The 23002-nt window shown below is 40.5% G+C and overlaps 1 protein-coding gene across 13 annotated transcripts in view; it reads right to left on the reverse strand.

The window, feature by feature from the left end:
• MAP4K5 (mitogen-activated protein kinase kinase kinase kinase 5) overlaps positions 1–23002 on the reverse strand; it is a 101863-nt gene that overhangs the window by 58287 nt on the left and 20574 nt on the right. For 11 of the 13 annotated variants that reach the window (XR_004967170.1, XM_036306342.1, XM_036306423.1 and 8 more), the window contains exons 3-8: positions 19182–19272; positions 18627–18691; positions 15554–15609; positions 3975–4022; positions 3844–3886; positions 2527–2599 (exon numbers count right to left, since the gene is read on the reverse strand). Coding sequence is in view for 11 of the 13 variants with exons in the window: in XM_036306342.1 (XP_036162235.1) it covers positions 2527–2599; positions 3844–3886; positions 3975–4022; positions 15554–15609; positions 18627–18691; positions 19182–19272 (376 nt within the window). In the remaining 2 variants the exon portion in view is untranslated. Of the gene's footprint in view, positions 1–241; positions 290–2526; positions 2600–3843; positions 3887–3974; positions 4023–15553; positions 15610–18626; positions 18692–19181; positions 19273–23002 lie in introns of those variants that run through there. The other 2 variants (XM_036306405.1, XM_036306414.1) reach the window with 2 other exon arrangements.

Consider the following 23002-nt stretch of genomic DNA (forward strand, 5'->3'; position numbering starts at 1 on the left):
GATGTGACCAATCACTCAGCCATGGGTGAAGTAAGGCAGAGAGTATGCCACTCTTCAGACAGAACAGGACTTAAGACAACTATACTAGGGAGGTAATAACCAATATCTAGAATAGTCAGTGTACAAAAAACTGATAATTTTGACTAAAGAAGAGTGTTGACTGGGAAGGACAGTCACAGAAAAGAGATTAAAGAGGAAATAGGCATGTGAAGAATGAAATTTTATAGGTAATCTAACTCACCTATTTTCTTTTAACTTTATTTAAATCGGGGCTTGTTTCTGTGGTTAAAAGTAATATGTGTTGACTGAAGAGAATTTGGAATATATGACAAAATATGGAAGAAAATAAGTTAACAATTATACCATCCAAAGAAAACCACTATTTCACATATTTTATCCATAAATTTAAAACACACACATACCTTCTATAAAATGGTGTAATAGTGCATATGCTTTTAATCTTCCTTTTTTAATTAACATTATATCATGAGCCTATACACTAATCATTCATCTTTTACAACAGGATTTTTAATACCAGCAATTTATTCCATTAATTTGAATGAATGTACATAATTTCCTTAACTAATTTCTACTGGATATGCATATATTCCCTCTATTTTTCGTTACTAAAGTATTTGATAAAGTTCTTAATATGTAAATCTGTATGTCTCTGATAAATTAATACAAGCAGAATTGAGACTAGAACATAAAAATTACTTAAGGTTTATGAAAAAAATTGTTGCCAAATTATCTTTCAAAACTGTTCTACCAATTTCTACTTTCATTATCAAACATTTAGTGATAGTGATAGATATTACCCATGATTCCAAATATTTTCCAATTTGATAGAAAAGAATGTAATTGTTTATTTAATTTGCATTTTTGGTTATCATTGGGGGAAATTTTTTTCATATTTTATGATAACTTATATGTATGATTTTAATAACTCTGTTTCTAAGGAAACACTCTTTATTGTCTTATTAAGAACTTACATATTGTCCTAGCCAGTTTTTCTCAATGGTTAAAGTGTCGGCCTGCGGACTAGAGTCCTGGGTTAGATTCCTGGTCAAGGGCACGTACCTCAGTTGCAAGTTCCCCAGCCTGGGTAGGGGCGCATGTGGGAGACAATCAATGTGTCTCTCTCACATCACATTGATGTTTCTCTCTCTATTCCCTCTCCCGCCCCCATCTCCTTCTTCCCTTCCACTCTCTCTAGAAAGCAATGGAAAAATATATCCTTGGGTGAATACTGAAAAAAAAAACTTACATATTAAAGATATTAAAACCTAGTTTGTCACATTTTAGCCATTACTTCCTGGTTTGTTACTTGCTGTTCCCTTTTAAGTGGGTGGACATATAATAACTTGAAATTTTCATGTAGTTAAATCTATCAATTTTCCCCTTTAACGTTTTATGCCAAGAAAGGCTTACTCAACTCTTTTTAAATTTATTTTTATTAATTTCAGAGAGGGAGGGAGAGAATGACAAAAGCATCAATGATGAGAATCATCGATTGGCTGCCTCCTGTAAACCCCCTACTGGACATTGAGCCCACAACCCATGACGGGAATGTGCCCTGACCAGGAATCAAACCTTGACCTCCTGGTTCATGGGTCAATGCTCAACCATGAGAGCCACATGGGCTGGGCATGGGCTACTCAACTCTAGTCATTGATACTTCTTTTGGTTTTAGTTTTATATTTGACTATTTCCATATACAATTTATTTTGATATTAATATGAGGTATAGAGGTACTTAAATTTCTTTCCAAATAAAAAATTATCCAAATAATACCAGTAAAATACCCAAAATTTCATCAAACATTAAATGGCACCATTTATAATATTCATTAAATGATTTTACATATTGAAATTTATTACTAGGCTTTTTATTATATTTCAATTATCTGTCTTCACTAATGAAAGCAGTGTTTAATGAATTTATTTTTTAATTTTTTAAAATTGATTTTAGAGAGGGAGAAAGAGAGAGAAACATCAATGCAAGAGAGAAACATCAATCGGTTAACTTGCCTTCTGCAAACACCCTGACTGGGGATGGTACCCACAACCTGGGTATGTGCCCTGACTGGAAATTGAACAGGAACCTTTCAGTGCACAGAACGATGCTTAACCAAGTCACAGCAGCCAGGGCTGAACGCAGTGTTTTAGAAGGATTATTTTGTCAGTAACTGGTAAGATGCATTATGAGTAGGGTAGGATGCATGAGTTTTAACAAACAGATAGATAGCAAAGTCCAAGATTAAAATAGAAGCAATACCAAAAGAAAGGGTAACAAAATGACAAGAGATTGTAATATGAGTCTTTCTTTTGAAACTCTCATACATATGAGTGCTCTCAATACAAGATCCCGGAGATGGCAGGAATTATTAGAATTTTAACATTGGGTTAATTTTAACATTTCCCGACCCAATTAGAATTATGATAGTATCAAGGAGCATACAAGCCTTCAGACTTCCTAAAGAAATGAAAATGCCTAAAATTCAATTATAATATAAATTTGTCTTACCAGTAAGGGGTGCCAATGAAAGATTTTCTCTTTGCAATGGTAGCTGTTATTTTTGCAGCTACACCAAAGTCAGCTGGTGGGGGGAAAAATAAACCAGAAAATTTTAGTTCTTTTCAATAAAAGCATTAACATTTCTAAGTTTCATCCTTAGGCTTGACATTATTAATAATTCAGGTAGTAATGCTAGGGAAATATATAAAAATTGAATACCTAAATTCCTTCTTGCTTGATTTATAACACACCCATTAAAAGAAAATAATTTACTGGTGTTTTACTAGAATGAAAATGTACATTACTAAGGACAAAGTTAATAAAAATATTTTTATGACAAGCACATTAAAGTTAATTTGAGCCCGACCAGTGTGGCTCAGTGGTTGAGCATTGACCCATGAACCAGGAAGCCACGGCTTGATTCCAAGTCAGGGCACATGCTGGGGGTTGAGGACTTGATCCTCAGTAGGGGTGTGCAAGATACAGCCCATTGATGATTCTCTCTCATCACTGGTGTTTTTATCTCTCTCCCTGTCCCTTCATCTCTCTGAAATCAATAAGAACATATATTTTTTTAAGTTAATTTGAAAAATATAGCAAAAAAATAAAAGACCCACCTGAATTCCTTTTATTCTAACACAACCAGGTTAGTATTTTGGTGCTATTATTTAAAAAAATGTTTTTTGAGTGTACCCTGGTGGGAGGGAAGTTGGTAAGCTTTGGCCAAGCAAAAAAGTTCTTTTTCTATGTATAAACTTTGTTATTGTTGTTGCTAAACATGGTTGTAAAAAACTAAATACAAATATAGTTCACTTTTGTCATGTAACAGATCACGGGATTACTCTTACTCTTACTCTTCTTAATTATTAATTTGTTTTAAATCCTCACCCAAGGATATGCTCTTATTGATTTTAGAGAGAGAGGAAGGGAGAGAGAAACATCAATTGATCACCTCCTGTACACGCCCTGACAGGGTTGGAACCCGCAACTTTCCGGTGCACAGGTTGACGCTCCAACCAACTAAGCCACCTGGCCAAGATGACTGACTGAATAATGTTTCTTAAGTGGATTTATCACAACTTAACAGTTTTTCTATTGCTAAAACTATGTTCTTATTTTCTTCTATTACATATAATATTATGATTAACACTTCTGTGAATATGGATTTTTTTTTATCTTTAGAATTAATCTCCTTAAACTGAGTCTCAGGAGTAAAATTGCAGTTACAATGAACATGGTTCTTGGCATGATTATTAAACTTGTCTAATGTTAAATTTAAAATTTATTAAAATTTTGGAAAAATGTTAGAAACTTGAAATAACATACCTAATTTTACATCACCATGATCTGTCAATAAAATATTTGCACCCTAAAACAAAAATACAAATACTATTTAATTAGTATCATAAAATTCATTCCAATAAAATTATCAATTTAAACATATTAAATATACTTACTTTGATATCTCTATGCATTTTGCCTTTAGTATGCAAATAGGCAAGACCCTAAAATTAAAAAAATAAAACGTGGCATTAGCAAAATTGCAAACTGATACCTAAACTTCCTGCTTGAATTCTTACTGAATAAGAAAAACGAAAATGTCTTTCTGGTGGCAAAAACCCCCCGATGAGTTTCTAACTGTGAGAGGGCACAGGCAGGGCCGAGGGGACCCCTCACACACCCGTGCACAACATTCTAGTAATAATAAAAACATAAAAATGATTGCTCATGATTTCATACTTGTTATTTTTACTAGTCAATGTTTACTATAAGATTTCAAATTCATTTCTGATAAAAAATCAGAAATATTTTACTACTAGAGGCCTGGTGCACGTTGTGCACTCGGGGGATGTCTGACTGACGGCTTAAGGCTTATGCCGTCAGTCAGACATCCTTAGCGCTGCCGTGGAGGCAGGAGAGGCTCCTGCCACTGCTGCTGTGCTCGCCAGCAGTGAGCCCTGCTTCTGGCTGAGTGGCGCTCCCCCTGTGGGAGTGCACTGACCACCAGGGGGCAGCTCCTGCATTGAGCATCTGCCCCCTGGTGGTCAGTGCACATCATAGTAACTGGTTGTTCTGCCACTCAGTTTATTTGCATATCAGCCTTTTATTATATACTAGTGGCCCAGTGCATGAAATTCATGCGGGGGGCGGGGGGGTCCCTCAGCCCAACCTGCACCCTCTCTAATCTAGGATCCCTCAGGGGATGTCCAACTGCCCGTTTAGTCTTGATTCCACCGGCAGTCGGACATCCCTCTCACAATCCAGGACCTCTGGCTCCTAACCGCTCACCTATCTGCCTGCCTGATCACCCCTAACCACTCTGCCTGCCAGCCTGCTTGCCCCCAACTGCCCCCCCATCAGCCTGCACACCCCCAACAGCCCCTACTGCCGGCCTGCTCATCCCCAACTGCCCCCCATTGCTGACCTGTTCTCCTCAACTGCCCTCCCCTGCTGGCCTCATGACCCCCAACTGTCCTACCCTGTCAGCTTCATGGCTCCCAACTGCCCTTCACGGCTAGCCTCATGGCCCCCAACTTCCCTCCCCAGCTGGCCTCATGGCCCCTAACTGTCCTCCCAGGCCGGCCTTCTCACCCCCAACTGCCCCCCCCCCCGGCCTTCTCACCCCCAACTGCCCCTCACTGCCGGCCTGTTCGCCCCCAACTTCCCTCCCCTCCTGACCTGATCACCCCTAACCCCCCTCTGCCTCGGCCTCACCACCATGGCTTTGTCTGGAAGGACATCCAGAAGGCCTCCCAGTCTAATTAGCATATTACCCTTTTATTAGTATAGACTAGAGGCCCGGTGCATGAAATTCATGCACTCAGGGGTCCCTCAGCCTGGCCTGCACCCTCTCGCAGTCCAGGAGCCCTCGGGGGATGTCCTTAGTGCAGCCACAGAGGTGGGAGAGGTTCCTGCCACTGCCACTTTGCTCACCAGCCATGAGCCCAGCTTCTGGGTGAGTGACACTCCCTCTGTGGGAGCATACTGATCACCAAGGAGCAGCTCCTGCCTTGAGCATCTTTTCCCTGGTGGTCAGTGCGTATCATAGTGACCAGTCATTCTGCCGTTGGCCAATTTGTATATTAGCCTTTTATTATATAGGATTATATAGGATTTTTTGTTGTTATTAATCCTCACCTGAGGATATTTTTCCATTGATTTTTAGGGAGAGTGGAAGAGAGAGGGAAAGAGAGAGAAACATTGATGTGGAAAAAACACATCGATTGGTTGCCTCCTGCACTAGCCCTGACCAAGGTCTGAGCTGGGGAGAAGCCTGCAATCAGGATTCCCTTGACCGGAATCAAACCTGGGACCCTTTGGTCCACGGCTGACGCTCTATCTACTGAGCCAAACCAGCTAGGGCTCATGGTCAATCTTGTTTCATTCTGACCCTCACATACCACACACTCCCCCTCCACCACCATATTATTCTGAAGTCTCAGATTTCATATTTCATCGACTAAGACAGTGACTTTAAAAAAACATACATAACCACAATGATATTATTATACCCTCATAATGAACAATTATTTAATACTATCAAATATCCAGTATTCACAATTTAAAGTGGGATTCAAACAAGGTTTGTACACTACACTTTGTTGAAATGACTCCTACTTCTCTTTTAATCTATAGAATCCTGTGCCTTATCTTATTACTGTTACCTTGTAAGTTTTCGTTAAAGTGCTGTTTATCATGTGCAGTCTCTCAGGATTTGGATTTTGCTAATTACATCCTAATGATGTTGTTTTACATGTTTCTCTGACCCCTGTATTACCACTAAATTAGCACTTATATCTAGGGTCTTGATGAGAATCAAGACTGAATTATTTTGGTAAAATTACTTCATGGGTGGTGCTATATTAGTCAGAGTTTAGTCAGGAGACAAAAAAAAACCACGTAAGTTATTTGAACTATAGAACTAAAAAGGAACAATGAGAGCCAACAAATATTACAGCATCAGCAACTGCAGGAAGCTGCTACCAAAACTCTAGGACCTGGGGGAGCAGAGTAGAGAAGAGGCTGGAATTATTCAAACTTACAAGCCTGGACCAAGAGTCTTGTAGAACTGAAATTGAGATATCTGAGAAGGTGCTAATGTCCACTAGAAATTACACAATGTCTGGCTGTCTTTTAGTGATATTAACAGCCACTGATACTGATCTGATTTCTGTCATAATAGATCATTTATGAATTTTCTAGAATTTATGTAAAATAAATCCTTCAGCATATTCTTTTTTGTCTGGCTCTTTCACAATAATATGACATTCCTTGTAATGTATATATCAATACTTCATTCTTCTTTATTACTGAGTAGTAGTCCATTATACAGATATACCAAAATTTGTTTATCCATTTACCTATTGACAGACATTTGGGTTGTTTCCTGGTTTTGGCTATCTATAATAATATAAGCATAATATGCTAATTAGACTGGACAATCTTCCAAATGAGGGAAGCCCGGGTTCTGGGTGCCAGAGGGAAGCCCGGGTTCTGGGTGCCAGAGGGAAGCCAGTGCCGGCAGCCGGGGGAAGGAAGGCCTACTTTTGCATGAATTTTGTGCATCAGGCCTACAGTTATAAATAAATCTGCTGTGAAGATTCATGCACAGTTGTTGCATGATTTTTTCCCTCATGGGTAAATACCTAGCAGTGTTAACAACTGGATCATACAGTGGTACAAGTTAAACTTCTGGTGAATGCCAAACTGTCTTTCAAAGCAGCTGTACAATTTTACATTGAAACCAGAAGTGCATGAGAAGTGCATGAGAGTTCCCGTTAATCCACATCCTCACCAACCTTCCTAAGTCAGTTTTTTTATTTTTTATTTTAGCCATTCTAATTGGTGTGTAGTGCTATTTCACTGTGGCTTTAATGCACACTTTTTTTTAATAACTAATGATATTGAGCATCTTTTTCATCCATATATCTTCTTTGGTGAAGTGTCTGGTTAAGTCTTTTGCCCATTTGCCTATTGGGTTGTTGTTTTCTTATTGAGTTTTGAGAGTTCTTTATATACTGTGGATATAAGTCCCTGGTCAGGTATATTATTTGCAAATTTCTACTATTAGTATTGTCCTTTTATTCTCTTAACAGTGCCTCTTGAAGAAGAGAGTTTTAGTTTTGATGAAGTATAATTTAGCAAGTTTTTATTTTATGGATCATGCTTTTCCTGTTATGTCTGAAAAGGCTTTGCTTAACTCAACATTGCAAAATTTTCTCCTCTGTCGTGGTATTTGAGTCAACACATCTGTCTCAGCCTGCATTTGTGTTTATTCAATTCACAGGATTTTAAGGATATGTATAAGCATATTTGTTTAACCTTTATTTCTAAATGTCAACTACAAAGATAAAAGTTCAACAGTATTCAGGTAAGTACTTTCTTACTTTTCTTAAATCCAATCTTATTCATTACAAATAGGTACAAGCATCTGCCTGTCTTATTATATCTTCTATTTTGTGCCTGAGCATTTATTTATTAAAGTACAAATTAATTCATTATAAAATATTTTTTCCTTTCACTTCTAGAATTTCTAGTGTATAGAAATCCAAGTGATTTTGTATATTGATCTTGAATCCTGCAACCTTTCTAGCTATACTTATTAGCTCTAGTAGCTACTTTGTAGATTCAATTCCATTTTCTACATAGATAATTTTACAGTGAATAAAAACAGTTTTACTTCTTACTTTCTAATATGGATGCATTTAATTTCATTGTTTTTTCTTTTTGCAATGGCCAAAATCTCTAGCACAATGTTGAAAAGAAGTTGTGAAAACAGACACATTGCCTGGATTGACCTTGGTGTAAAAGCATCTAATCTTTACCATTCAGAATGACACAGTTGTAGGTTTTTCATAGCTGCTCTTTATCAAGTTAAACAAGTTCCATTCTATTCCCAGTATACTGAGAATTTTTATCACAAATGAATGTTGGATTTTGCTAAATGCTTTTTCTGTGTCTAGACAATCATGTGATTTTTCTTTTTGTTTGCTAATATGGACAATTACTTGAAATGATTTTTGAATGTTAAAACAACATTGCATTCTAGGATACTGCCCTCCACCCCGCCTTATTCACGATGTATTATCCTTTTTATATACATGAACTGCCTTTGTTAATATTTTATATTCCTTTTTAATTTCTGCATCTATGTTTATGAAGGACTAGAGGCCCAGTGCACGAAATTGTGCGGGTAGGGTCTAGGCCAGGGGTGGGCAAACTTTTTGACTCGAGGGCCACAATGGGTTCTTAAACTGGACCAGAGGGCCGGAACAAAAGCATGGATAGAGTGTTTGTGTGAACTAATATAAATTCAAAGTAAACATCATTACATAAAAGGGTATGGTCTTTTTTTTTTTTAGTTTTATTCATTTCAAACAGGCCGGATCTGGCCCGCGGGCGGTAGTTTGCACACGGCTGGTCTAGGCATAGCCTGTAATCAGGGCCATCTTCTGCCCATTTGCCAGTCCCCAGGCCCAACGACCCATCGGCTGCTGGAGCAGGTAGGTTACAGGCGCGCCACAAGCCCCAGGAGCAGCAGCAGCGGCGGTAGCCAGCTGCAGCGGTGGCACCCATGTGAATGGCCCTGAGAGGGCAGCATGTTCCATCAGCGGCTGGCCCGGCGCACGCACATGGAGGTGAAGTCACCAGCGCCCACTTTCCCGCCGGCCTGAGCCCCAGAGCAGCCAGGGATGAGCTGGGGATCTCAGCGGCCTGACAGCCAGCCAGGTCCTCCTACCACTCACCCCAGTTGCCTGGTTCACCATTGCTGATCCATCAGAGTCTGTGGGCCGGGGGGAGGGACCAAGAGGTCAGCCAGTCCCATCCCACCCTGCTGCCACCCACCTGCTTCCCCGTGGTTCTCTGTTCGCCTGTGTGTGTGGGGGTGATGGGTGGGAGATGTGGGGGCGGGGAGGGACCGAGAGGTGGTCAATACACCTTATGGCGACTGGTCGAGCGGTCATTATGCTTATGGACCCTGGCCTTTTATTATATAGGACTAGAGGCCCGGTGCACAAAAATTTGTGCACTCGGGGCGGTGGGGCCCTCAGCCCGGCCTGTGCCCTCTCGCAGACTGGGACCCCTTGGGAGATAACGACCTGCTGGCTTAGGCCAGGTCCTGGGTGGCAGAGGGCAGGCCCAATCCCTAGGTGCAGCCCCTGGCCAGGCTCAGAGCAGGGCCGATTGGGGAGCTAGGGTGCCACCCCCTGTCATGCACAGAGCAGGGCGGATTGGGAGGTTGCGATGCCACCCTCAGTCACGCTCAGGGTAGGGCTGATTGGGGGGTTGGGGCACTGCCCCCTGTCACACTCAAGGCAGGGTTGATGGGGAGGTTGCGGCGCAACCCCGTCACGCACAGAGCAGGGCCAATCAGGGGGGTTGGGGCTCCGTACCCTGTCACGCACAGAGCAGGGTCAATCAGGGGGTTGGGAAGCTCCCCCCTGTCACACAGAGCAGGGCCGATCAGGGGGTTGGGGAGCTCCCCTCTGTCACACACAGAGCAGGGCCAATCAGGGGGTTGAGGAGCTCCCTCCTGTCACTCAAGAGTAGGGCCGATAGGGTACTTGGGGCACCGCCCCCTGTCACACACAGAGCAGGGCGGATCAGGGGGTTGGGGCGCCGCCACTGTCACACTCAGGGCAGGGCCAATGGGGAAGTTATGGCTCTACCCCATCACATACAGAGCAGGGCCCATGGGGGGTGGGGCGGGGGGGGGTTGTGGCGCCGCCCTCTATCACCCACAAAGCAGGGCCGATCAGGGGGTTGGGGCGCCGCCACTCTCACACTTAGGGCAGGGCCGATGGGGAGGTTATGGCTCTACCCCGTCACACACAGAGCAGGGCCCGTGGGGGGGGTGGGGTGGGGTTGGGGCGGCGCACCCTGTCACACACAGAGCAGGGCCGATCAGGAGGTTGGGGCGCCGCACCCTGTCACACACAGAGCCGCAGGGCGATCAGGGGGTTGGGGAGCTCCCCCCTATCAGGCACAGAGCAGGGCTGATCAGGGGGTTGGGGCGCCTTCCCCTGTCACGAACAGAGCAGGGCAGATAGGGAGTTTGTGGCCCCGCCCCGTCACACAGAGCCGCAGGGCGATTAGGGGGTTTGGGCGCTGCCCCCTGTCACGCTGATCCCGGTGCCGGGAGGCCTCACGTCTCTGCTGATCCCGGTGCCGGGAGGCCTCGCGTCTCTGCTGATCCCGGTGCTGGGAGGCATATTACCCTTTTACTATATAGGATAGAGGCCTGGTGCATGGGTGGGGGCCGGCTGGTTTGCCCTAAAGTATGTCCTGGATCAGGGTGGAGGTCCCGCTTGGGTGCCTGGCCAGCCTGGATGAGGGGATGATGGCTGTTTGCAGCTGGTCACACACCCTTCAGGGTGGGTGATACCACTGGGGTGCCTGGCCAGTCTGGGTGAGGAGCTGAGGGCTGTTTTCAGGCTGGCGGGTAACTTAAGTTCCCAACTGCTCCTTTTTTTCTTTTTTTTTTTTTAATTCTGGGCCAGCTTTAGCTCTGGCTCCAGCTCTGAGGCCTCTGCTGCTGAAAGCAGGTATCTGGTTTGTTAGGGTTCTATAATCAAAACACTGTATCAACTCCAGCTCTGAGATCCCAGCTGGCTGAAAGAAGGTTTCTGGGGTTTTGTTTAGCTTCTATATTTGTAACAATGTTTCAAACTGCAAGCTCAGAGGCTGCCGGGAGCCGGTCCATGCTTGCTGTTTCAAGGGACCTGGCATATATGGCATACTGTTCTTAATATGTTTGCTCACCTTCTTGGCACTATGTGTTTTAACCAAGGTCTCTGAGAAAGGTTGTTTCCCCAGGTAGGGATTTTCCCCTGAAGTTAGGGAGGGAATAAAACCTCTTAACTAGTGCCAGGCGGGTAATTAATCACTTTAACTACAAACAATCATGCTTAAGCTACATAATCTTTACTCCCTGGAATGGAGATAAGAAACGCCCTAACCTTTGTAATAGAGATTTTTAGGATTGAATCAACTGGTATAAATACAGATGTAGTAAGACAGCAAGAGACAGAACTTAGAATACGGAACCAAGAGAGACAGAACCTAGGCACAGAACCTACACAGAACGTTCTCTAGAGACAGAAGAACTTCGCTGGAGAGAACATGGCAAAAGTTCCTGGACAGAAACTGGCCTCAGAACCTAGAGACAGAACCTAGCGAGAGAACATGGCAAAAGATCCTGGACTGAACCTGACTACAGAAATTGGCAAGAGAACCTGACTAGAACCTGGTGACTGAACCTGGCTGGAGAACCTGGACAGAACCTGGCTGGAGAACCTAGCAAGAGAACACAGACCCTGGCAGGAGATCCTAAGCAGAACTTCGCTGGAGATCCAGACCAGAACTTGGCTGGAGATCCTGGCTAGAGATCCTGGCTAGGCTGCTGATCAACTGAACGCTGTCTCCGCGTCATTCCTCCTTCGCCGACTCCGTCTACGCCTTTGGGAACCCCTGGACCTGCTGGGGTTGGACCCCGGCATCTGGCGCCCGAACAGGGACCCCTAGGTAAGCGCCCCTCACTCGGGACGGATAGGACTCCACCGTAGGAAGAGGGTGGATAGTCTTCGCCGACTCCGTCCACACCTTTGGGAACCCCTGGAACAGGATTCCCCTAGGTAAGGCCCCCCCCCGCATTGAGAACCCCCACATTCGGGACGGATAGGACTCCACCAGGGTACTTCAGACCCCCCTATAGAGGATAAGTAGGGTAAGAAGGTGGATAGTACAGAACTTAGATTGAGAAGATGTGCCATACTGAGTCCAAAGAAAGAAGACTCTGTATTGATCTTTAGATTAAGAAGATGTGCCATACTGAGTCTAAAGAAATAAGACTCTGTATTGATCTTTTAACACATATGCTTGCTAGCAGAGGAATTAAGGTTACTCCCAGTCAGACAGAACGTTTTATACAAGAAATATGTCCATGCTTTTCTGAGGAAGGAAAGGTAAATGTAATGGCATGGGAGAAGGTAGGCCCAAGGAGCCTTATCCTTAACCCCACTGCAGCCTTTCCACCCTGGGAAAGTGCAGGATTGGCAAGCTCTCCCTGGGGTGATAGATCAGGACTCAGGTAATAGCGGAAAGCGTCAATCCTACTCTTAAAATGGATACAAGAGAGCATTTGGGGTTTTTCTTTTTAATGCCCGCTTTTAAAAAATAAAAAAGGGGGAATTTGCCGGGAGCCGGTCCATGCTTGCTGTTTCAAGGGACCTGGCATATATGGCATACTGTTCTTAATATGTTTGCTCACCTTCTTGGCACTATGTGTTTTAACCAAGGTCTCTGAGAAAGGTTGTTTCCCCAGGTAGGGATTTTCCCCTGAAGTTAGGGAGGGAATAAAACCTCTTAATTAGTGCCAGGTGGGTAATTAATCACTTTAACTACGAACAATCATGCTTAAGCTACATAATCTTTACTCCCTGGAATGGAGATAAGAAACGCCCTAACCTTTGTAATAGAGATTGATAGGATTGAATCAACTGGTATAAATACAGATGTAATAAGACAGCAAGAGTCAGAACTTAGAACACAGAACTTAGAATACGGAACCAGGAGAGACGGAACCTAGGCACAGAACCTACACAGAACGTTCTCTAGAGACAGAAGAACTTCGCTGGAGAGAACATGGCAAAAGTTCCTGGACAGAAACTGGCCTCAGAACCTAGAGACAGAACCTAGCGAGAGAACATGGCAAAAGATCCTGGACTGAACCTGACTACAGAAATTGGCAAGAGAACCTGACTAGAACCTGGTAACTGAACCTGGCTGGAGAACATGGACACAGAACCTGGCTGGAGAACCTAGCGAGGGAACATGGCTACAGAACCTGGAGAACCTAGCCAGAGAACATGGACACAGACCCTGGCAGGAGATCCTAAGCAGAACCTCTCTGGAGATCCAGACCAGAACTTGGCTGGAGATTCTGGCTGGAGATCCTGGCTAGGCTGCTGATCAACTGAACACTGTCTCCGTGTCATTCCTTCTTCGCCGACTCCATCCACACCTTTGGGGACCCCTGGACCCGCTGGGGTTGGACCCCATCAAGAGGCCAGCAAGGCAGGCGGGGAACGTTGGTTTCCTCCGTCACTGAAGCAAGCAAGCCTCATGTTAGTTTCAAGCTGCCTGGCTGCCGGCCGCCATCTTAGCTGGCAGTTAATTTGCATATCGCCCTGATTAGCCAATGGGAAGGCCAGGCCGTGGGACACCCCCCTCCAGTGCATGATGACTAAAGTTAGGGAAGAAAAATGGGGAGATGTTGACCAAAGAGTATAAAGTTGCAATCATATAGATTGATTAATTACTAATGTATAGCATGATGACTAAAGTTAATACTGCTATACTGGAGGGGGACACCCCCCTCCAGTGCAGGGCTCCTGGACTGTGAGAGGGGGCAGGTGTCCTGGTGATCAGGGGAAGGTGATGCCCCATCACACCTCTGCTGCTGCCACTGCCGGCAGCGCAAGCCTCAGCCAGCCCTGGTTACCTGAGCCTCGGGTGGCCCTGGGTGGCTGGGGGGCTGAGGGGACTGGGGGACTCTGGAGGCAGGCACGCGGAGTAGCCGGGCCCACCGGGGGGTAAGCTCGGCCTTGCCATGTGCCTGCCGCCCCAGCAGGGCTGAGGGGACTGGGCGCCGCCATCTTTGAGGGCATGGCAGTCAATTAGCATATTCCCTCCTTATTAGCAGAGGGCGCTGCCATCTTTGAGGGTGGGGCAGTCAATTAGCATATTCCCTCTTTATTAGATAGGATAATATTGTGGTGTGTGTGTGTGTGTGTGTGTGTCACACCTTCTTTAACCATTCAGACAGAGGTGAAAATTAGTGAAAATAATAAAATTTTAAAATTGGAACTACTCTTGGAGGCCATCCCTTCCAAAGACTCATTTTATCCTTGAGGAACTAGAACTATAGAAGAAATTTTGGTCATAAACCAGAGCAAGAATGCAAATGCAAGTTACTGTTTCCATTCTGTACTCTGTCCATTACTATACAAGCAATGACCTTTGCAAATTAAAATATGAAACATTTAATCTGTCAATAATTCTTTGCTATGAGAATATGATTAGCTTTGTATTGTATGTGGATACAAAGAGATTTCTATGTTATGTGAATGTTAAGAAATATATATATATATATATATGTATATATATATATATACACATACATACATACATGGAATTTCCTTTCATATATCTAACAGTAAGATTTAACATGGTATGTCTTTTAAAGCATGTGGAAACCAAATCTTTTTAAAATGACTAGAGCTTTCTCTGAAATCAGGTCAAGCTCCTCTATATGGAAGAACACACAGAACCATTTATTACATTCTGAACAAACTTTACAATCTAGGAAATGTAAGGATAGAAGCATCAATTAATAATGATCAGTTGTAAATTAACAAAATAAAAAACACAAGCACTACAACTTAATAACCCTCTTCCTTTTTTAAATGCTTTAAAATATATGAACAAAACTGTGAATTGCTAATTTTCTCAATGAGTAGTCTTTCAGGACACTGAAAAGATAGATATATTGGGATAAATGCTGCATACTGTATACTATGGAAGATTCACAACCTACTTTAACATATTAAAAGCACTCACAGATCTGAAATAAAGAAACGTCTGCATAATACGATATTTCCCAAGCTTTCAGAAAAAAGATTCTGCTCAAATAAACTCACAAATTTTTTTTACAAAAAATAAAAACAGATTTAGCTATCAATGATTCTTATTAATAACACACAGAACTAGGATTTCCAGACACCATTCTGGGTAATTGTTATGCTAATTTATTTTCTTTTGGGGGAAAATGGCAAAGACCACTGTGTATATCAGCATCAGCTTAAAAGAATTCCTATCAATCATTCATGAAAGAAATAACTAGGCTTACAGAATTACAATATGAGAAGTTAACAGAAAAAGATTGGTTTTCAAACTTTTTTGTGCACATCACTATTTTATAGTTTTCAATTGTGAAAGGAGAACTGCCTTTTAACTACAAAACTAAATGTAGTACCTGTAAAGTTTCTCTGCATACATAGGCTATTTGCAATTCTGATAATGGTCCAGTAACTAGAAAGGAAAAAAAAAAGACCACCTTGTAATACATTTGAATACATCAGATTAAAAATAGTCTACTATTAATTTTTTAATTGATTTCAGAGAAAGGAAGGGTGAGAGAGAGATAAAACATTAATGATGAGAGCATATCATTAATCAGCTGCCTCCTGCATGCCCCTACTGGGGATCAAGCTGACAACCCAGGCATGTGCCCTGATCTGGAATTGAAGCCAACCTTTCAGTGCACAGGACAATACCCAACCAACTGAGCCACAAAGGCCATGGTAAGATATTATTTCTTTAGTATAATTCTTTACTACAGCTGTCAAAATAGAAAGGCTTGATCCAGGACCTTATCTAAGAGTTTAAAAAGCAGGCAGATCACTTCTGGCAACCAGATCTCTCCCTATTATGAAATACAAAATCCTTCTGCATGTACACAATATTTGAAATCTAGAGTGGTGTGTGCTGACAGTGAAACCAAATGAGGTACTTCCTTTTAATCTTATGAGAAATATTTTACTGCACATTTTAATCATTGATTCTCTTACACCTACTCTGAAACATAAACTTTTGATTCTTAGTAACCTGGGAAATCATAGTAAAAGAAGAAAAGCCACTTTATTAACAGTTTATTGTAAGTGTAGAGGCTCTTGATTACTATGCTAACATACTATTTACAGAAATGAATACTACTTAAGATTCGATTCAATTCAACAAATACCAGATTTTAATAATGGAAAGTAGAAACTTCATGAAGATAAAATTAATGTCTAAAAACAATTCTTTAATTGTAAACACAAGAAGTAATGAAAAAATGCCAACTATATAGTTTTATTTATCCATATTCTTGGGTTCTCATTCTGTAATAGTGCAATGAATAAAAATTATAATTACTGTATAAAAACTCTATATGAAAGATAGTAATTCTTCATAAAGTCATAGAAAATACTCTTTTAGTTTTTGTTTTTATTGATTTTTAGAGAGTGAGAGGAAGGGGAAACGGAAAGGGAGAGGGAGAGAGATAGGGAAAGAGGGAGAGGAGAGAGGGAGAGGAGGAGAGAGGGAGATGGGGGGGAGAGAAAGAGAGGGAGAGAGAGAAGAAGATATCAATCTGTTGTTCCACTTATTTATGCATTTATTGGTTGATTCTTGTATGTGCCCTGACTGGGGATCAAACCCACAACCTTGGCGTATCGGGATGACACTCTAAGCAACTGAGCTACCCAGTCATGGCCACAGAAAATACTTTTAAATCAAGTGGCATAAGCTATTTTCTATCAATAATTCTTTAAAATCAACAACAGGGTAAAATAAAAGAGAATAGTCATTCTTGTATGATATAATACATAATAAAAGACTACTAAATAAAAAAATAAACCTTATTTTTCTCTTTTAAAACATGAGATTAGTTTTTGCTTTAAACACTTGATTATTTTGTATATTTGCAACTATGTGGCATTAAATATTATTTTAAATAAAAAGAGTCAATTCCCACTCAGGGCGCGTATAGAAGGCAACCTATCGATGTTATCTCTCTTTCTCTCTCTCTTTCCTCCTTTCTCCCTCTCTAAAAAATAAAAAAGAGAGGCAGTTGCCAGTTTAGACATCACAACCTTTTTTTTGTCATGGCTTATTTATTGTCATAAAATTAGATTATTATATTTATTAATGTATAATTAAATAAGACATCTATACATTTATATTATAATTCAAATTTTTACTTATGAGTCCCACTTCTCCTCCCTTTATTTTGGTGTGCATTGACATTCGTACATATACTTTTAAAAAGTCTAAGTATGATTGATTATGTTATACAAATTTTTTCATGATTCATTTTTTCCATTTAAAAAAATGTCCTTGCCCTGGCTGGTTTGGCTCAGTGGAGAGAGCATTGGCCTGCGGAATGAAGGGTCCCAGGCTCGATTTCGGTCAAGGGCATGTACCTTGGTTGCGGGCACATACCCAGTAGGGAGTGTGCAGGAGGCAGCTAATCGATGTTTCTCTGTCATCGATGTTTCTAACTCTCTATCCTTCTCCCTTCCTCTCTGTAAAAAATCAATACAATATATTTAAAAAAATGTCCTTGGGGCAATATACCCCAGACAATATAAATGGAACTACTGCATCTTTTTAACTGCTTCATAGTATTCCATATTATAGATGCAGTGTATATTTAACCACTGCTCTATTGACTGACAATTAAAAATTTGACCTCTTCAATCTACATATATTATTTCAATGACTATAGCACTTGTTTTTAGAAGTACTACAGTTTCATTTGTAAATTGCATCTGTAAATTGCATGAAATTTGATAAGGCTTTCAATATAAAGATTTCAGCATAGAAACATTAAAAAAGACTCCTTAGATATTTAAAAATACATAATAAATTATACAGCACATGGTTGCAATAGTTTTACTATTCTATATCCAGTTAAATAAAGTTATTTTATAAAGACCTATGCTTAGTCTCATAAACTCTAGAAATTCAGGAAATTGTCAACAACAAAACAAACTGGAAGCTAAACTGTAGAGACAAAAGAAAAACTACTCTACATAATATAATGAGGCAAAATCAAATTCAACTAAAAAAACCTGCCTAAATTAACAGAATGCTAAACAAAAATGTTATAGTAACAACTAAATTGCTTTCCTAGATAGGTTAAAATATTAAGACAGATACATAATTTATTTTATGAGAGAATTACCCTTTGCATTTTAATTCTTACTTACAAGGAAGTTTAGGCAGTTTTATTGGTAAAAAAAAATACTTTCCTAAAAGACTACATCTAAAAGTAAAATTTGGATTGTTCAAGTACACTTACTTTCTCAGTTCAGGCTCCAACAAATTTAACTGAATAAACAAAAATTCAAATTTAAATTTCTTTTATGCAATACCCCCAAAACAGAACAGATGAGTGTAAAACAGTAAATCTACCTATTAATATCCCTGGTTAACTAGACATGTCAAACAACAACCATTAAAATCAGAGTCAGTCTCAAAATACAAAAACAAATTAATAGTACCATGGTAAATATCTTGAAGTGATCCGCCACCACAGTATTCCATACAAATCCACAGTTTTTCCCGACTAATATGAAAGAGAAAGAAAAGTATATTAGCTAGTAATTCTCAACCACTCACAACTGTGAAGGCTCAGTACACCAAGATTTAGGATGAATTATTGCAACAGAAAATTGCCCTGGCACTCTCTCTTTTATTTTTATTTTTCCTTTTTACTGAATTAATTGGGGTATAGCAATCTCTCTTCAAGCTACAGAAAACATACTGACTTCAGCATTGTTCCCATCTTACATAGTTTGGAATATTACAACTTTTATAAGCTAAAACACTTACTTATAATCATTCATATTTCATTAAGGTGGCCAGATAAGGCATAATTGCATAAATGGAGGTGTTACTATTAATATAAAGGGAAACAATAAGAGAACCTAAGAAATTTTAGAACTTTAGACAATGTAAGTTTTAAAATTTATATGTATAACAGCACTGACATAAAAGGGAGGGAGAGTGGTAGCAAAGAAATACAAAGAGAGATTAGAAGCTTTTTTTTTTTTTACCTGAGATAGCTCCCAAAGTAGGCAACAATGTTGCAATGTTTACATTCTTTAACCATAAATATTTCTTGCTGAATCAAAGAAAAATCATCTCCTGAAAAACAAAATAATAACTTGGTCATCATGTTAGATTTTGAGTCTATATATGGGAAGAAGGATGGAAAACTTTACAATAAATATTAGAGATGAGGAATTCTTAATACTTCAAAGGGAATGTAAACTGGTACATTCTTTCTATAAAACCAGAAGCCATAATAATGTACAAAATCTTTGAATTCATAATTTTGCTTCAAAAATTTTTTTCTTGAGATATACAGATAAATGTTCTCTACAGTGTGACTTAACAATTAGAGAATGATTAAATAACTTATGGTATAGTTATAGATATAATATAGTTAAAAACAGGTTTTGATATGAAAATATGTTCATGATATATTAAGTATAGGGATATTTTATATAATTATGTAAGTACATATGTATATAGAAAAAAGATTTTAAAAACATACACCATATTTATGTCTGGGAAGTAAAATTAAAAATAATTTTGCTTTCTTCTTTAGATTTGCATTTTCCAATCTGTCTATCACAAACCTATATGAGTTAACAAGAAAAAGTTATATTAACATGAAATATTATTTATGGGAATTTATAGTTGTTAGATACATTCTGGCACTCCATTATGCCCGATTTGGGGCTCTTGTCCCTCCCGGCAATTTTCTTCTCTCTCTAAAATCAATAAAAACACATTAAAAAAAATAAAGATCTTTTGTCTTAAATATTGTGCAGTTTTACCATTACATTTGCACATGGACATTTCTTATTTATTCTGGTTGAAATTCTTAAATATTTGGTGTTTTCTCTGAGTTCTGAAAAATTTTCAATAGAAATGCTCCAAATGCCTTTGTCAAATTGTATCCTTAATTAAACCTAAGTTAGATCTTTTCACTCTATCTTGCACTTATTTTATATTCTTCCATATTTTTGCTTCCTTAAGCTATATTTTGCATAGTTTCTTCATTCAATCTATATCTAACTTTGTTACATCTATTGAATTTTAAATATATAATTATTTTTCATTTTCAGAACATCAATTTGGTTATTTTTCAAATCTGCTTGTCTTTCTTTTAGCAATTTATTACTTTTTACTCATAGTTTCAAATCATTCTTTTATTTTTCTAATCATATCGTATGTAGAGTATGTAATTCCAAAATCTGATGTCTTAATAGTTCTGTTCTGCTGGCTCTTGCTCAAAGCACCTTAATTCCTTGTGTCTTCTGTGATTTTTGACTCTTGAGCTAATATTTCTTGGAGCTTTATGTGTGGGAATTCGTTCAAGCTTGAGTTAAAGTGAGAGACTATCTTAGCTTCTGCTATGTGACTGGGTGTGCCACCCAAGGACACATTTGCAACTATTAATCCAAAAGTTTTTGTTTGTTTTTGCTAATCCTCACCAGAGGATACTTTTCCCATTGATTTTTGGAGAGAGTGGAAGGGAGGGAGGGGGAAAGAAGAAAAAGGGGGAAGGGTATGGGGGGGGGGAGAGAGAGAGAGAGAGAAAGAGAGAAAGAAAGAGAGAGAGAGAGAGAGAGAGAGAGAGAGAGAGAGAGAGAGAGAGAGAGAGAGAAGAGAAAGATACAAATAGACTGGCTGCCTCTTAAACACACCCCAGCCCTGGACACCGTTTGGTGCACAGGCCAATGAGCAACAATGGCCAAGGCAAAAAAACCCGAGGTTTTTCAAGCAACACATACAGTGCGATTCCAATTCAAGACAAGCAATATTTATTGTTGTTGTTTGCAGATGACATAGTACAATTATAGAAAACCCTAAAGATTCCTCCAAAAAGCATTAGAATTAATAAATTTGGTAAAGTAGCAGGATGTAAAATTAATAAAGAAATCGATTGCATTCTAAGCTACAGAAATGGTTAAATCATTTTTAGAAATAATCATTTGTCTGTGTATAAAAAGAGTACATTTTTATATACCAGTAACAAACAATCAGAAAAAATTAAGAAAACAATTCCATCAAAATTAAAAATTGCCTGGGAATAAATTTAACTAAGGAAATCAAAGACCTGTACTCAGAAAACTCTAAGACACTGAAGAAAAAAATCAAAGACAATACAAACAAATGGAAGGATATACCCCAAACAGCCAAAGCAATATTGAAAAAGAATAATTTTTCAATTGAGCAAAATGAATGAAGAATGCAAATAAATAGGACAGTCAATTCTAGCAAAACAATTTCTTTGGGATGCCAACCTTAGATTCTGAAAATTCAACTAAAGAGAAAAATCCTATCCATTTTAAATTCACTAATTTAGAACCTGGCATTGTAGTTCAGCTTTTCTATTACATAGTAACAGAAAATATTTACATTTCAACTTTATCTTGTGTTCAAAAACAAACTGGAATCTAACTGAAAAAGAGTACCCTAGAATTGAGTGATTTTTACCTATTTAAATAGCAGGAAATATCTAACCGTATTAGTTTCTATATCTACTAGAGGCCCGGTGCACAAAAATTTGTGAACTCAAAATTTCAGCCCGGCCTGTGCCCTCTCGCAGTCTGGGACCCCTCAGGGGATGACCACCTGCTGGCTTAGGCCCGCTCCCCGGGGGATTGGGCCCAAGATGGCAATCAGACATCCCTCTGGCAGCCCGGCAGCCCTCGGGGGATGTCCACTTGCCAGCGGGGAGCAGGCCTAAACTGCAGTCGGACATCCTTAGCGCTGCTGAGGAGGCAGGAGAGGCTCCCACCACCACCGCTGTACTGGCAGCCATCAGCCTGGCTTGTGGCTGAGCAGAGCTCCCCAATGTGGGAGCACACTGACCACCAGAGGGCAGCTCCTGCATTGAGCGTCTGCCCCCTGGTGGTCAGTGTGTGTCATAGTGACCAGTCATTCCCAGTCCTTCCGCTGTTAGGGGCAGTTTGCATATTACCCTTTTACTATATAGAATAGAGGCCTGTTGCACAGGTGTGGGCCGGCTGGTTTGCCCTGAAGGGTGTCCAGGATCAGGGTGCGGGTCCCGCTTGGGTGCCTGGCCAGCCTGGATGAGGGGACGATGGCTTTTGCAGCTGGTCACACCCCCTTCAGGGTGGGTGACCCCACTGGGGTGCCTGGCCAGTCTGGGTAAGGGGCTGAGGGCTGTTTTCAGGCTGGCGGGTGACTGAAGCTCCCAACCTCTCCTTTTTTTTTTTTTTTTTATTCTTTGATTTATTTACCTTCTATGGCTGTCACTGGAGCTGAGAGCCGGCTTTAGCTCTGAGGCTCAGCTCCAGCTCTGAGACCTTGGTTTGTTTGGCTTCTATAATTGAAGCACTGTTGCAGCTCCAGCTCTGAGGCCTGGCTGACTGAAAGCAGGTTTCTGGGGTTTGTTTAGCTTCTATAATTGCAACATTGTCTCTTAGAGTGCAGCTCAGAGGCCGGCAGCGGCAGGCGGGGAACCTTGGCTTCCTCCATCACTGGAGCAAGCAAGCCTCCTGTTCGCTTCAGCTGCCTGGCTGCCAGCCACCATCTTGGTTGGCAGTTAATTTGCATATTGCTCTGATTAGCCAATGGGAAGCGTGTTGGAGGTATGGTTAATTACCATGTTTTTCTATTATTAGATAGGATTATGTAAAAGAACATATTTGGGGGCTTTTGTGACCTCAAATTAACATTTTCCACCAATTCAGGCTAGAGCTTTCCAAATATTGAAGCTAGTATACTAATGTTTTACTGTACAGATTATTTTTAAAAATCAAAATTATTAGATTTGAAAATAGGAGCAAATAGTGAATAGCAAGAACATAACACTTAACTAGGATAGCTGACATTT

Source organism: Myotis myotis, unplaced genomic scaffold, assembly GCF_014108235.1.
Source record: "Myotis myotis isolate mMyoMyo1 unplaced genomic scaffold, mMyoMyo1.p scaffold_m19_p_1, whole genome shotgun sequence".
Lineage (NCBI taxonomy): Eukaryota > Metazoa > Chordata > Mammalia > Chiroptera > Vespertilionidae > Myotis > Myotis myotis.